Source organism: Macrobrachium nipponense, chromosome 22, assembly GCF_015104395.2.
Source record: "Macrobrachium nipponense isolate FS-2020 chromosome 22, ASM1510439v2, whole genome shotgun sequence".
In the NCBI taxonomy this organism is placed as follows: Eukaryota; Metazoa; Arthropoda; class Malacostraca; order Decapoda; family Palaemonidae; genus Macrobrachium; species Macrobrachium nipponense.
The window spans coordinates 41,268,357-41,283,860 of NC_087213.1; the positions used below are offsets into that span (position 1 = coordinate 41,268,357).

At 36.7% G+C, this 15,504-nt stretch overlaps 1 protein-coding gene across 6 annotated transcripts in view; it reads left to right on the forward strand.

The window, feature by feature from the left end:
* LOC135198611 (protein lingerer-like) overlaps positions 1-15,504 on the forward strand; it is a 270,401-nt gene that overhangs the window by 35,845 nt on the left and 219,052 nt on the right. For all 6 annotated transcript variants that reach the window (XM_064226351.1, XM_064226354.1, XM_064226352.1 and 3 more), the window contains exons 2-4: positions 123-256; positions 9,393-9,610; positions 9,746-10,387. In XM_064226351.1, the coding sequence (XP_064082421.1) occupies positions 123-256; positions 9,393-9,610; positions 9,746-10,387 (994 nt within the window). The remainder of the gene's footprint in view (positions 1-122; positions 257-9,392; positions 9,611-9,745; positions 10,388-15,504) is intronic.

Sequence of the window (15,504 nt, forward strand, 5' to 3'; positions counted from 1 at the left end):
GTGTAAAAATAATTTCTGCTTTTGAGTGTTATTTTGAAATGCATTTTACTACATTGGAATGGGAAAAGATTGCTAGCAGCAAATTAATTTTGTGTACTCTAATTATAGCCACTATTTTATAGCCAACAGAAGCAGAAAATAATAAAGAAAATCGACGGCTTGATTCTCGTGAACGAAGTAGCTCCAGACCCAGAGGTGGGGGACCGCCTAGGTTTAGAGGGCGAGGTGGGGGTAGCAATCGAGGAGGGCGTGAGAGGTGAGTAAATTTTGAATAGTAGGTTGTACATAAACTATCATGTGTTGTAAGATGAGATTGTCAAACGCACACTCTCATACCTAATACTTTGAATAATATTTTCATTTCAATAGTACCAGTAGTAATTAAAAAATGGGTTGCCTAGATTTTTTGTGAGCCTAGGTTTGTTAAACTTCATAGGATTAGCTTTGTAAAATTTATAAACAATAGGTTCTTATGTAATTTTTCAAAAATGCACACGTATATCTATTCCTTATTATGGATGCTCTTGCCCTTCTGTTCCTATGACACTCATACTCTTATGTAGCCAGCATTTATTTGCTTAGCCTTTCCTTCCTCTACGTGCCACATTCTTAAAGAACTTTTGTTTTATGGCAAAGGTCAAATTGTGGAATAATCATAGTCATGTAGTGGAATTTTTGTAACTTACAAATTCAGTCTGTTGTGGCAATCTTGATATATTCTGAATACTCTTGAAATCCTTGAGTTTTATGAGTGTTATTATCCTCATTGTCAGAGGGAATGAAACTAGTCACAATTTCTACAAGGACATATAATTTACATTGGGTTTCTGTTTGATCTATTGACTACTGGTCTATCCTGGTCTTATGGTGTTATGCTGCCCATCTGCTACTGAGTATGCTATAAGAATGCTTTCAGCCATGTTTCATATGGAATTCAATAGGACTCCCTCCACAACCTGCAGCACTTTACATCATTGCTTTTGTATAAAAGTTTACCATCTTTAAAATTAATTTTATGAATTAAATCCCAACAATGTGCCGATTGCTTTTGTGTCTTACATTAACGTCTTTTAACACCTCTTTTATTTTCCATTGTGCATTTTTTAGATTTCTTCTGGTCTTCCTCATGAAACTTGATAATTCCTACACAAATACAAACCTTTGTTCTTTACACTAGAGTAATCTTGCAATTGTGTGCTGGAAAAGCCATTGAAACCTACAGAGAAGGTTGTTAATCAACAGGTAGGAGGAAGCCCTGCTCACCCGTTTGGTCTGCACTCCATTTTGCTAGCCATCAGATGATGATATCTTTTCTTTGGGCCTCTTCACCTACATTTGCAGTTATAAACCTTATGATCTGTGGGTTTGAGTTTTCTGTTGTGAGATTTGTATCTGCTAGAAAGTGGATTAAACCCATAAATCATTTCAGCTGTTCACATCCACTACACCGTGGAAACCACTCGCTATCAGGTGCTGTCGTAGGAAAGACAAATCCTGCAAGCATTTTCCTTCTAATATGGAGTAGACTTCTATAAAGTTTGCTGTGAAGACAGTGGCTAGGAAGACCTTACTAATGTCAGTGGAGGGGAATACTCCATTGTGCTACCAAAATAGGTCTTCAGCACCTGCCTTTCACGATGCTAAGCTTCCACTTGTCCATCTCCCTTTTTCATATCCTTGCCCCTCTTCCTAGGACGGGCAGGGGCTGAAAGGAGCATGGCAATGCATCCTTCCCTATAGGTGCTGTAGTAGTCTTGGGAGGTTTATGAGGAGCAGAGGAATTTGGGGCCTTCCTCTGCCAGGCAGACAAAGTGCCAACTGAACCAAGAGTTTTGGCTGCAGAGCTTTGCAAAGACCACGGGGCCTTAAGTGGCTGCCTGGCGAACAATAGCATCCTTGTTATCGGCATGTATCCTGTCCGCCAATCTCAACATCCCTCTGTAAGAAGAAGGATGTAGACCTCAGAACTGGTCTGTTTTTGAAGCCGGTCACCAACCCACAGTAGTGATGTCCTCATGTGTTTAGGAGAGCAGTCTGCAGATCCCCCACTCCGTCTTTGCATTCAGTAGTTTTCAGCATCCTGGAAGGCTATGGCATGTTCAAGGGATAGCCCACGTTTGTGTGAGTGGGACCGTCCTCTCCATCATATGAGGACATCACCACTGTAAGTTGGTGACTGGCATTGCTTCCCTTAATCGGGCAAGGGTGTCATGGACCACTTACCTGTTCCCCACCTCTCTGGATATTTTCAAGAAAAGTGTCTTGACATGGAACCACACGTGCTCTTGACGTGCCCCATCCTTAAAAGCATACAAGCCCGTCAGTCCCAGGACTGCACAGATCTTATGCCCAAGTGGTGGAATGGTCCCCACAGTGGTCTTAAGAAGTTTCTCTCCCCTGCAGAGGAAGTAACCCAGGAGATCCAAGAACTGGAAGCGCCTGCAGTCTCGGGGCAAGACAATTCACTTCAGTCCAGTAAGTTGCTTCCACTACCTCTAACTTGTCAGAGGTGGCAATAACCGAAAATGGTGTTTATTGTGCCAAAAATCGGTCAACACCTCTGTTGGGTATATATCAGCGCCAGTACCCAATTATGGGTACTGTAAATGGAAATCGGCACATATTGATGTTGAAAATAACCAATTTTTGTCACGATTAGTGTCTAAAACCGGATCGCAGATAACTGGAGACTACTTGTACAGTCATCCCCCGGTATTCGCAGGGGATGTGTACCACACTAATCTGTGAATACCAAAACCCCCTCTTAAAAGGCTTATAACTGCCTATTGTAATAGTCAAACACCAAGGAGCCCCTCATTAATGCTTATAACTGCCTGGTTTCAGCATAAAGCCACCTGCATTCCTGCATATCAAGAGAGTCAACCTGTCCTTTCATGCCTTGAATCTGGAGGCTTTAGCTTCATCCTTCATAAGGTATGTCTGGGACGGCATCTTCCAGAACAGGCCAGTCTTGTCCATATTAAACACTTTTTCTGGGCGGTATCCCTTCTCCTGGATTTTTTTTATTTTTTTATTTTTTTTATTTTAAGGCCTCATTACCATACCTACCAGCACCAGCCATGTATCAGCAACCAACGCAACATTATCAGCAAAGTCCAAATCCATAAGAACTTCTCCGACCAATACTAGCCCCTCTGTTTTCATTCTCCATCACTCTTTTCATTATATGGTCAATATATACATTAAACAAGGTGGGTGACATAACACATCCCTGTCTTAGCCCACTTCCAACTGGGAACCAGTCACTTTTCTGTCCATCCAGCTGTACACAGCTGCACACTCCTTGGTACCAGTTCTTTAGTATCCTTATCACTTTCAGTGGTATACCATAGTGTTCTGCGACTCCCCACATTCCATCTCTCCATACTGAATCATACGCTTTCTCCAAGTCTATAAAAGCACAGAATATTGGCTTTGCATACTCTCATCTCTTCTCAATTATCTGCCTTAAGGTGAAAATTTGATCCACTGTTGACCTTCCACTTCTAAAACCACACTGCTGTTCTCTTAAGTTTCTCTTCTACTATAGGTCTTATTCTGTTAAGTATTTCTCTCATGAATATCTTCCCTGGGACTGACAGTAAACTTATGCCCCGATAGTTACCACACTCCCTTTTGCTTCCCTTATTTTTATATATTGGTATCATAATTGCCTTTTTCCAATCACTAGGTACCACCTCTGTTTTCCAAACTATGTTAAAAACAACTCTTAATGCCTATATCATCCTTCGTCCCCCTGCTTTTAGCATCTCTGCAGTTATCCCGCACACACCAGCAGTTTTTCCATTTTTTACAGATTTTAAGGCCTCTTTCACCTCTTCTGGACTAATATCTTCTTCTTGTACCTCCAGTGCCTCGTTTAAATCTGCAATGCACTCATCCCTACCGGTAGTATCAACATTTAGGAGTCTTTCAAAATACCTTGCAAACAGATTCCTTTTCTCCATTTTGTCTGTGACCAAGTTCCCATCTTCATCCAACATGCCATCACTCCCTCCAAACTTTTTCTGGCTTGCGTTCCTCAAGAATCTCACAGCTGCAAACATAGCCCTGCTCTCGCCAATTTCCATAGCTACTTCAACTTCGGTAGCTCTCTCTTTCCAAAACATGTTTTGGTCATGCTTCATCCTATCACTTAGTTCTCTCAGCTTTCTATTTCTTCGTCTTTTTAGTTGTTGTTTCTTCTCTAGGTCTTGTTCATCATCCATTTGAACTCTCAACCTTTGTTGCTCTTCACTTAAAACTTTTGCTTCATCACTGAACCAAGGTTTGCTGTTACTTCTCTTATAACCTAACACCTCTGTTGCTACGTCCTTAGTATCTGAACTTAATATTGCCCGGGATTCCTTTGAATCCATATCCATATTTTCCATACCAATTAATGCCGCAAATTTGCCTCCTACCTTCACCTCATGCTGTTGTTTAACTCTTTCATTTCTCAACTTATCCACATCAAACTTTATAGTTCTCCTTTTTTCTTGATTGGCCTGTAACTTTATTCTAATCTTGGATACTACGAGTTTGTGGTCAGAAGGAACTTGGCAGCCCCTAAAAGTTCTGGGGTCTAATATAGTCTTCTTCCATTTCTGATTTACAGTAACATAACCTATCAAATTTTGTACCAATCCATTTGGCGACACCCATGTAGTTTTGTGCTCTAATTTATGGTTGAAATATGTGTTTGTTATAGATAACCCAGATGCACCACATACCTTTAGGAGTCTTCTCCCATTATCATTTCTAACTCCAATTCCAAATTTTAAAATTGTTCCCTGGAAGCCATCATAATCTCTTCCTACTTTAGTGTTAAAATCCCCCATCAGCAGCAACATATCATATCTTCTCACCCTCTGTATAACTCCATTTAGCTTTTCATAAAATTCATCCTTCTCTTCTTCTCCACTCTATTCAGTAGGGACATACACCTGTATAACGGTGATGTTTGTATATTTACCTCGCAACCTGCAAGTGACTATTCTCTCATCAATACATTCATAATGCTCCAACATTTTTTCAGCTTTCTTACTCAAAGCAATTGCTACAACTCTCTCATGTTCTCCCTGGTCTTTACCAGAATAGTTGAACAACACATCCTCTATTCTTACTTTTCCACACCCAAGCCACCTAGTTTCACTCAATCCAGCAATTTCCAAGTTGTATCTCGATTTCCTGTGCCACTAAACTTGATCTTCCTGTCATATACATTGTTCTTGCATTTAGACATCCAACTTTTTTTTGTGTTGAAGGGTGGCCGACTCCCTTCTGGTGAGGCACCTCTGTGACCATCTTCCACCAACCTCCTCCCACCAATGTCTTGGGGGTTTGGGAGGAAAGCATCATATGAGCCAGTTCGAAGTAAGGGACCAAGGTCCATGGCCACCTTGGCTCGGGCCTCATTAGTATCCTCAGGACCATGGTGAAGCTCACATCTCCCAATGTTCGCAACCCCAACTGTATCAGTTACTGTCGTAGGGATATCTTTTTATGATGCAGGTTACGAGCCCACACCCAACCCTCCCCATTTATCCGGGCTTGGGACCGGCATGGCAATATCTGTTTCTCTGATTTTGCAATTCAAGTAATCCAATTACTGTTATTTTTTTATTTCTTATGGGAAACTTTTTTTTTAATATATATATATAATAGAGACTGCCCTCTGGAATTATTTAATGGGAAGAAATACCAATACAAAAAATCTACTTCTGCCTATTACAGTGTTGAAATACTTGAAAATGCAGTTTATTTCTCCCCTTTCCTATTTCTTGAAACATGTACAATGTTCCCCCCGTATTCGCGGGGGATGTGTACCAGGCACCCCCGCAAATAGCTCAAACCCACGAATAGTTAGAACCCCCTTCTAAAAAGACCTATATCTGCCCATCTTGAAAGTTCAAATACCTAATGTATACTTAAAGTATCATCCTACCTCAAATATACCATTGATTTGGTATTATTAATATCATTTCAAAGTCATCTTAAATATTTTACAATTAGAAATATATAAACAGCCGATAACAGAGAGAGAGAGAGAGAGAGAGAGAGAGAGAGAGAGAGAGAGAGAGAGAGAGAATCACTCCTTATGATAAATACTTATATCTTTTCCAGAGAAGAGAGAAAGAGAGGGCTGAACAATCATGCTTGTCTGTATATCAATTCTTTTGCTGAGAGAGAGAGAGAGAGAGAGAAACACCAATTGTATACCTTATGTAACATCCTTCATCAAATTTACCTTAAATTATTATCATAATGTGTTAATCTTAGAGATTGTATTAATATAATTTCAAAGTAATCCTAAACATTAGTACCATTAAAGGTATATAGGTACGTACATACATACGTACTTCTAACACTTGCAGCCAAGAGAGAGAGAGTGAAATGGAAAGATTATTGTATTTAAGATACTTATGAATTTTGTAATTACAGTTATAGTATTATTATTATACATATTATAGTATTATTATTGGAAAATATTAATAATAAACTTATTACATACATGAGTCATAAAAATTATGTCAAAAAACTATTAAATTCGTTGACCATTGTATGGCACCGTTACTTGACGGAAAAAGGTGAAGGGAAGAATTTTCATTTGAAATTAGTTTTTTGTGTGTGTGTGTGTGTGCTCTATCACAGTCCTCCAATTCAAATGGGTGGTATTTATAGTGTGGGGTTCCGGGTTGCATCCTGCCTCCTTAGGAGTCCATCACTGTGCACTGTTTCTAGGATCACACTCTTCTGCATGAGTCCTGGAACTATTTCACCTGATAGTTTTTCTAGATTCCTTTTCAGGGATCTTGGGATCATGCCTAGTGCTCCTATGATTATGGGTACAAGCATATCCCATATCCTTCTTATTTCTATTTTCAGATCTTGATACTTATCCATTTTTTCCCTCTCTCTTCCCACTGAATCATGCCTCTTTTTGTACTGGTTCTGTGCAAGTGCCGGGCATTCGCTTGCTATGTGGTTTATGGTTTCATTTTTCGTATTGCACTTCCTACATATGGGAGAGATGTTATTTCCGTCTATCGTTCTTTGAACATATCTGGTTCTTAGGGCCTGATCTTGTGCTGCTGTTATCATTCCTTCAGTTTCCTTCTTGAGCTCTCCCCTCTTTAGCCATTGCCCTGTGTCATCGCTGGCTAGTTCTTTAGTCTGTCTCATGTATTGTCCGTGCATTGGTTTGTTGTGCCAGTCCTTTGTTATGTTTGTCATTCTTCTGTCTCTGTATATTTCTGGGTCTTCGTCTACTTTTATTAGTCCTTCTTCCCATGCACTCTTTAGCCACTCGTCTTCACTGGTTTTCAGATATTGCCCCAGTGCTCTGTTCTCGATGTTGACGCAGTCCTCTATACTTAGTAGTCCTCTCCCTCCTTCCTTTCGTGTTATGTATAGTCTGTCCGTATTTGCTCTTGGGTGTAGTGCTTTGTGTATTGTCATATGTTTCCTGGTTTTCTGATCTATGCTGCGGAGTTCTGCCTTCGTCCATTCCACTATTCCTGTGCTGTATCTAATTACTGGCACTGCCCATGTGTTTATGACTTTTATCATATTTCCGGCGTTGAGTTTTGACTTGAGTATCGCCTTGAGTCTGCATATATTCTTTCCTGATCGTGTCCTTCATCTTTTGGTGTTTTATATCCCCTCCTTCCATTATTCCCAGGTATTTATATCCAGTCTCATCTATGTGTTTGATGGTGCTCCCATCTGGTAGCTTTATCCCTTCAGTTCTTGTTACTTTGCCTTTTTGTATGTTGACTAAGGCACATTATTATCATTATTATTATTATTATTATTATTATTATTATTATTATTAATATTTGATAATATTAATAAACATATGCATCTACCATAAAATTTTCTAATCTCAGTAAGAGAGAGGAGTTATCCTTACAAGTGAAATGGAAAGGTAATTTTGATCTCTTTAAAATACTACCACATACGAATTTTGTAATTACAGTGTTGTTATTATTATTATTATTATTATTAACAACAACAGAAAATATCAATATACATTTTATATACTAGTAGTACCATAAAAATTCTTTCATCTCTGTAAAAGAGAGAGAGAGAGTGTGTGTGTGTGTGTGTGTGTGTGTGTGTATCTGTTCTCAAAGAAAATACTTATAATGCTTCCAGCGAAACAGAGGGAGGGAGTTTACCACTATGACATTCATATCTTGTGTGGCAAAAGAGAGAGAGAGAGTGGAGTTATCCTTAATTAAAAGAGTGAAATGGATAGATTATTGTGTTTCTTTAAAATACTATCACGTAATATGAATTTTGTAATTACAGTTATATGAATATTATTATTATTATTATTATTATTATTATTATTTGAAATATTAAAAACAAATAGTACATGTATCTAGTAAATTATTGTGTCTCATAAATGATAGAGAGAGAGAGAGAGAGAGAGAGAGAGAGAGAGAGAGAGAGAGAGAGAGAGAGAGAGAGAGAAATTGCATGAACACTTGGTGGCAACGACACAACAGCTCCTCCCCTCCAGTCCCATTACTTGATAATTGACAGCTTTAGTACCTGGAGTTAGAGATAGAAGACTGGGATTTCCTTCATTCTTACATAATTTTTCAAATTTATAAACTAAAACCTTACTAATTCACATTAGTATTTTCTTTAATGAATTGATATTGCTGTATACGTTAATATTAATATTTGAAAATAGTAAATCATTTATTTATCATACAAAAAAAAATTATACATCTCTGTAAGAGAGAGAGAGAAGAATTACTATTTTTATTATTATGTGATATCAGTTAATCTTGTTGAACTTACTAATACAGTATTAATCAATATTAGAATTTGAAAATTAGTAAATCATTTTTGTACCATAAAAATGTATTAGTCATGAAAATAACATCAAAATACACTAATTAGTGATTATTTTCGCCAGAAAAATCCTGCTAATAGGCGAATCCCCCGCAAATAATGGGTAGACATGGCCCAGAGAGAAATCCACGAATCCGGAGAACGCGAATACAGGGGGTCCACTGTATATATGAATCTAAAATGTGATCGTAAAGGAGAGTGAATGAAATTTAGGGAACCTATTGAATTACTTAATATAACTGTAGAAGCTAAAAAAATAGATATAGAAGGAAAACCTTTTTGGGTTATATTTTAGTTGGTGTAAAGTGTTCCTTAAGTCCCAGGTGTAGTTTTAGCCTTTTTATAAAATGTTATACGTCTGCCTTTTTCACACTTCTCTCCCTCATTTAAGAATGAATCCCTGTAAAGGCAGCATTTAAACATGAAACAATGGTTAAGAAAAATTACTTTATGATAATTTTTTATCTTCCAGTACAACTATTCACTTTTGAGTAAATGTCTATTAACTTATTGCTTTTCAGTGATGGTTGGGATGGCCCTGGTCGTGGTGAAGGTTCACGTCGAGGGAGGATGACCAACGGCACTTCTGTGACAAGGGGTCGGGGAGGCCGAGGTCGGGGGGGTTCCGTAGGTCCACGTACATTCCAAAATCGACAGGCTCCAGGTTTTCCGGATTCCATTGATACTTGGGGTCCTGTCACAGAAGATAAACCAAACCATCAAAACAATTTGAAGATAGGTATGAGCTGAAGGTCATGTGATCAAAAGATTTTTTTATGTACAAGTTCCTTGTTGTCCTTAGTTATGTTGTATAGTTTGCTTTTGTTGCAAGGTATTCATGATTGTTTTATTCACTGTTGATTTGAATCTCCAGATAATTGGGATGATGAACCTCCTGCAAGTTCAGATGACTGGGACAGTGAATGGACTGGGTCTTTGGAGGAGACTACTGTATTTTGTCCCTCAAGCAGTTCTGTTGCTACCAACATTACACCAGTTTTGTCAGAAAGTTTACCAGACCCAATGGCTGTAGGAAGTGCATCAGTTGGATCAGCTGTGTCTTTGGCACCAACACCAGTTTATGTTACCACCCCTCAGTCTTATGCACCCTCTACAACTGCCACATATTCATCGGCTTCAGTTTCTACATATTCTTCAGCTACATCGTCAACAGCGTCTATCACTCAGCCACAGACTATGGATTTAGTGTCGTTGCTGCAAAAGGCAGCACCACAATCCACTCTGAGTGGTTTGGTTCCTCCAAGTTCACTTGGAGGCACCAATAACAATAATAGTGTTAGTGGTGGAGCTACCTTAGTTTCCCCTGCCCCAGGGTTAAATGTTGGTGGTCAGCATGGTATTTTAGCAGGACTTAATACCAATGTTGGAGAATCTCTTAAAGCTGGGAGTCTGGTGGGTAGTGTTGCAGCAACTGTCCCATCTCCTGCATCATCTGCGCCACCTCCATATTCAAGTCCTACAGCTCAGTTACAGGCGGCTATCTTTTCAAACTCAGGTGAGTTCACATATTGAATTGCAAGAAATTTAATGTGGTGTCACATAGCCATCACCTCATTTAACTCTCTGAGTTTTTCCCCTTCTCCCCATATTTAGTTTTTGCTGATATGATCTGATTTCAGGATACTATAGGCTATCTTGTATGTAAGTGCAGTTTGCCCATATACAAGTGCTCAGTTGTTCGTAATCATTAAGGTGCATGAAATTATGCAGTATTTCTGTGAAAAGTCACAAACTGGTATAAAATGTCCAATAGTACAAAATTGTTACCTTGCCAGTAAGGTAGTGTTATTGCACACTTCTTAAAACTGATACAATTGTTTGTTTATAAATACCTTCTGAAGTTTAAACCAATTTTATTTTGGATCAGATGTTAGTGATTTACAGAAGCATTTATGCAATTTTAATATTTGCTGTTTTTATTTTTAGTGTTATTCCTTGAATAAGAAATAAATCTTAGTACTATTCCTACTAAGAAAGATGATTTCCTTCATAGGAACTGGTTTTACATTTATGATGTTTTATTGTAATAAGAATGTAGTAAAAATGTTAAATTTGGGAAATATTAGATGCAGTTAACCCTTAAACGCCTATTGAACGTATTTTACATCGAGATAAATTGTCTTTTGGGTGCCGACCGGATGTAATTTACGTTGACATAGAACAGTTTTTTTTTAAAATACGCGGAAAAATACTTATAGGCCTACCAGCTGAAAACTTTTGAATCACGCACCTTGGGGGATGCTGGGAGTTCACGGATCAAGGTGCTGTTTGTTTACAATCGTTACGCAGGCACACAAGCGCGAATTTCTTTCTTATCGCACTAAAAAGTATCAGTGACACATCTCGGAAATTATTTCGTCACTGACATAATTTTTGCACCATTTTAAATTGGCCGTTACATGGCGTATTATATATGAAAATGTGCGCATTTTCATGTAGAATACAACTAAAAAACACTTATGATTGTAGTTTTATCAGTTTTGAATTATTTTCATATAAATAACGATAAGTGCCAAAATTTCAGCCTTCGGTCAACTTTGACTCTACTGAAATGGTCGAAAAACGCAATTGTAAGCTAAAACTCTTATATTTTAGTAATATTCAGTCATTTAACTTCATTATACAACAAATTGGAAGTCTCTAGCACAATATTTCTATTTATGGTGAATTTATGAAAAAAAACATTTTCCTTACATCCGCGTGGTAACTTCTGAAAAAATCATATGTGCGATTGTCATAATGTTTGCACCATTTTGAATTAGCCGTTACATAAAGTTTTATATATGGAAATGTGCGCAATTTCATGCACAATACAACTAAAAACAACCCATGGTTGTAGCTTTTATCAGTTTTGAAATATTTTCATATAAGTAACGATAATTGCCAAAATTTCAACCTTCGGTGAACTTTGACTCTACCAAAATGGTCGAAAAACGCAATTGTAAGCTAAAACTCTTATATTCTAGTAATATTCAATCATTTACCTTCATTTTGCAACAAATTGGAAGTCTCTAGCACAATATTTCGATTTATGGTGAATTTGTAAAAAAAAAAAAAAAAAAAATCCTTACGTCCGCTCAGTAACTCTTCCGAAAAAATCATACGTGCGATTGTGGTAATGTTTGCACCATTTTAAATTAGCCATTACATAAAGTTTTATATATGAAAATGTGCGCAATTTCATGTAGAATACAAAAAAAAATAATTGAAGGTTGTAGCTTCTCTCATTTTTTAAATATTTGCATATAAATCACGATAAATAGAAAAAAAAAAACCACGTTCAGTCAACTTTGACTCTACCGAAATGGTCGAAAAACGCAATTGTAAGCTAAAACTCTTACAGTCTAGTAATATTCAGTCATTTATCTTCATTTTGAAATAAATTTGAAGTCTCTAGCACAATATTTAGATTTATGGTGAATTAAAAAATAAAAAACTTTCCTTCCCTCCGCACGCGGATTCTCCGCCGCAAATCTCCGAAATGCGTACGTCGCATTCTCAGAATATTTTCTCCGTTTCATATTAGGCATTTCATAGAGTTTTATATGTGAAAATGTGCGGAATTTTATGTAGAATACAACAAAAAATAATTGAAGGTTGTAGCTTTTCCCATTTTTGAAATATTTGCATATAAAGAAAATATATGTATAAAAAAATTCGACATTTGGTCAACTTTAACTCATCCGAAATGGTCGAAAACTGCAATTGTAAGCTAAAACTCTTAAAGTTAGTAATATTCAATCATTTATCTTCATTTTGAAACAAATTGGAAGTCTCTTAAAACAATATTTAGATTTATGGTGAATTTTTGAAAAAAATATTTTTTTACATCTACCTGTGACTAATTCATGCATCAATTTGTGATAATATTTTCTCTGTGTTGCTTTGATCTTTTGACAATGTGTTATATACCAAAAGGATCGCACTTTAGTGTACAATACAACGAAAAAAAAATTAACTCTTTAGCTTTAACCGTTTTGCTCACAACGCCATTTGAATACAATTATATATAAAATTTTGTTTTCGCGCTATTTTATATCGCATTATTTTATATGATAATGATATTTTTTTTCATTTCTGATGGTTGCATACTAAACTTCAGGCAATGGCAAAAAAAAGGAGCCAAAATGAACTCTTAATCTTGAAAACTAAGCACACTGTGATTTAAAAAAAAAATATTTTTTCTACTTTGCCGCTCACTCCGAGACCCCCTCGGCATACGGGAGACAATTTTTATTATACCCCTTAGGCGTTTAAGGGTTAATATACTGTATATACTCGTGCAACATGTGATCTCGCATATCATGCGACCCCCAAATTTTCACCCTTAAAAAATTATTTTATCACTATCTCATGTATCATGCAAGTTAAATTTACAACACTAAATAACAATGGGCTAACCTCTTTTCCTCCTGGTTATCTATTCCATTTTTTAGTTTGGCTAACCCTTTTCCTCCATCTTCAAGTTAGTTTAAAAAATTAAAAGAGAAAGCCAAAAGTATCGGTAGTAATGATATACTTGTTTGGAAAACACATACAGCTAGAAACAGTTGATTTGCTATGAACAACATATCCGATGACAGCCCTTTTTTGCTTGCATTTCAACCATCGTATGATAGTGAAAAATTACCACAGTTATGTTACAAATGACGTTAAGGAGAATAGGACTGATATATTTTTTACATCACAGGTAGTAGTCGACTTACTACCGCAATTGGTTATGACCAACCAGTCACAAATCAATTAAGACGTAAGTCGGCCCTTGTTAATTTTGCGTAAGAACATTACTAGCCTAGCCTACATTAGGGTAATCAGTACCATCTTTACATATAGGGTAGCCTAGCCTACACTGCACAGCATACTCTATATATATATGGCATAGTAACTATTAATTACAGCTAATTCTCTAGGTTCAGTTCACATTGGCTTATGATAATTCAGTACAAAGAGAAATTGAATAACATTAAACAAGTTAGCCTCGCGTATACAATATCATCATGGTACATGTATCGTATATATACGAATACAGTAGCCTAGCCTTCAGTATACTGTATACTACATATACGATATAATTTATTAATTTATTAATATAAGCCAATTTTGGAGGTCCATTGCATTCTGACTATGACATATCAGTAGAAAAAAATGGACACAAAACGGGAATCAGATTCGGATCTAATTGAGCGATGTCAGGCTGCTGACAGCTAGTGTATTTACGAAATAAAAACACAATGAATATGCATCTTTTCTGTGATTCTTTAAAAAAGTTGAACGTTACAGTATCCAATAATATTGAGTGTATTCTCATTTTATTATATTATAAAATACTAACAAAGCGGTCAGTGTTTTGGATTAGAAATCAGCTGATGGCGAATACGAGTTTATTTCTCTGTATTTATCTCGATTCAGAGCGAATTGTCTTTCTTCTAGTTGGCGTGAATTATCTAGATACTTTACTTATATAAGTCAAGGCAATTTCTCATTTTACTACGTGGTTTTAAGTCTTTAACAGATTGCGTTGTGGGCATGTATATTGTGTAAAAATATTATATGATTCCGTTCGCTATTTTCACTTCATTTCATTGTAGTACAAACCTTTACCGTTACTTTATTTATCTTTTATCTTTTTATCGGCGTGAAATCAACAGTAAAATTTGTTGTTTCAAGACCTGAAGTTTTGATTAAAACTACTTCTTTCAATTTTATCTACGGTTATGTTTAATCATGGTTTGATAGCGTAAGTTTACTGAAGTTATATTTTTGTTGCCAGTGCTTGATAATAGTACTACAGGCAGTCCCTGGGTTACAACGGGGGTTCCGTTCTTGAGACGCGTCGTAAGACGAAAATCGTCGTAAGCCGGAACATCATCAAAAATCCTAAGAAAACCTTACTTTTAATGCTTTGGGTGCATTCAAAACTATGTAAAATGCATATTTATTGCATTTTTCATAAAAAAAAACTTTAAAAATTGATTATCTTGTATTTTTGGTGTCATATTTCATCTGCCAAATCAGCGTTTGTAGGCGTCCTAACTCTGGAGCATGCGTCGTAACCCTGGAAATACTGATGAATATATTTGAAAAGCGTCGTAACCTCGGAACGTCGTAACCCGGGGACTGCCTGTATATGGATGAAACTTGCAAACTTCGGTATAGTGCCTTCAAACTTGACTGTAAACAAAATGAGAGAAATGTGTTTTAATCAAAACTATTGGGCATGAAAAGAACACATTTTACTGTTTTCACTCCAATAAAAGATTAATATGTAAAGCTCATAGTATTCTTATGAGATAAAGTGAAAATATCGAACTGAATCTCTTGATTTTTGTTTATGCAATAAACATGCCCTCAGCGCCATCTACTGACGCAAAAATAACTAAATTTCGTACGTTTTCAAGTTATATTTACACTTAAAACACTTTGTATAATGTAAAATAACCTTGCCTCATATAAATAGAGTATCTTGAGATTCATTTGCGCTAACTAGAAGCAAGAAAGTTGCTCTGATTTGAGTTCGACACAGCAAAACAAACTTTCTCGCAATTGCCCTCAGCTGATTTTCAAACCAAAACATGATTGCTATGTTTGTATTTTATATTACAGACAAATAGC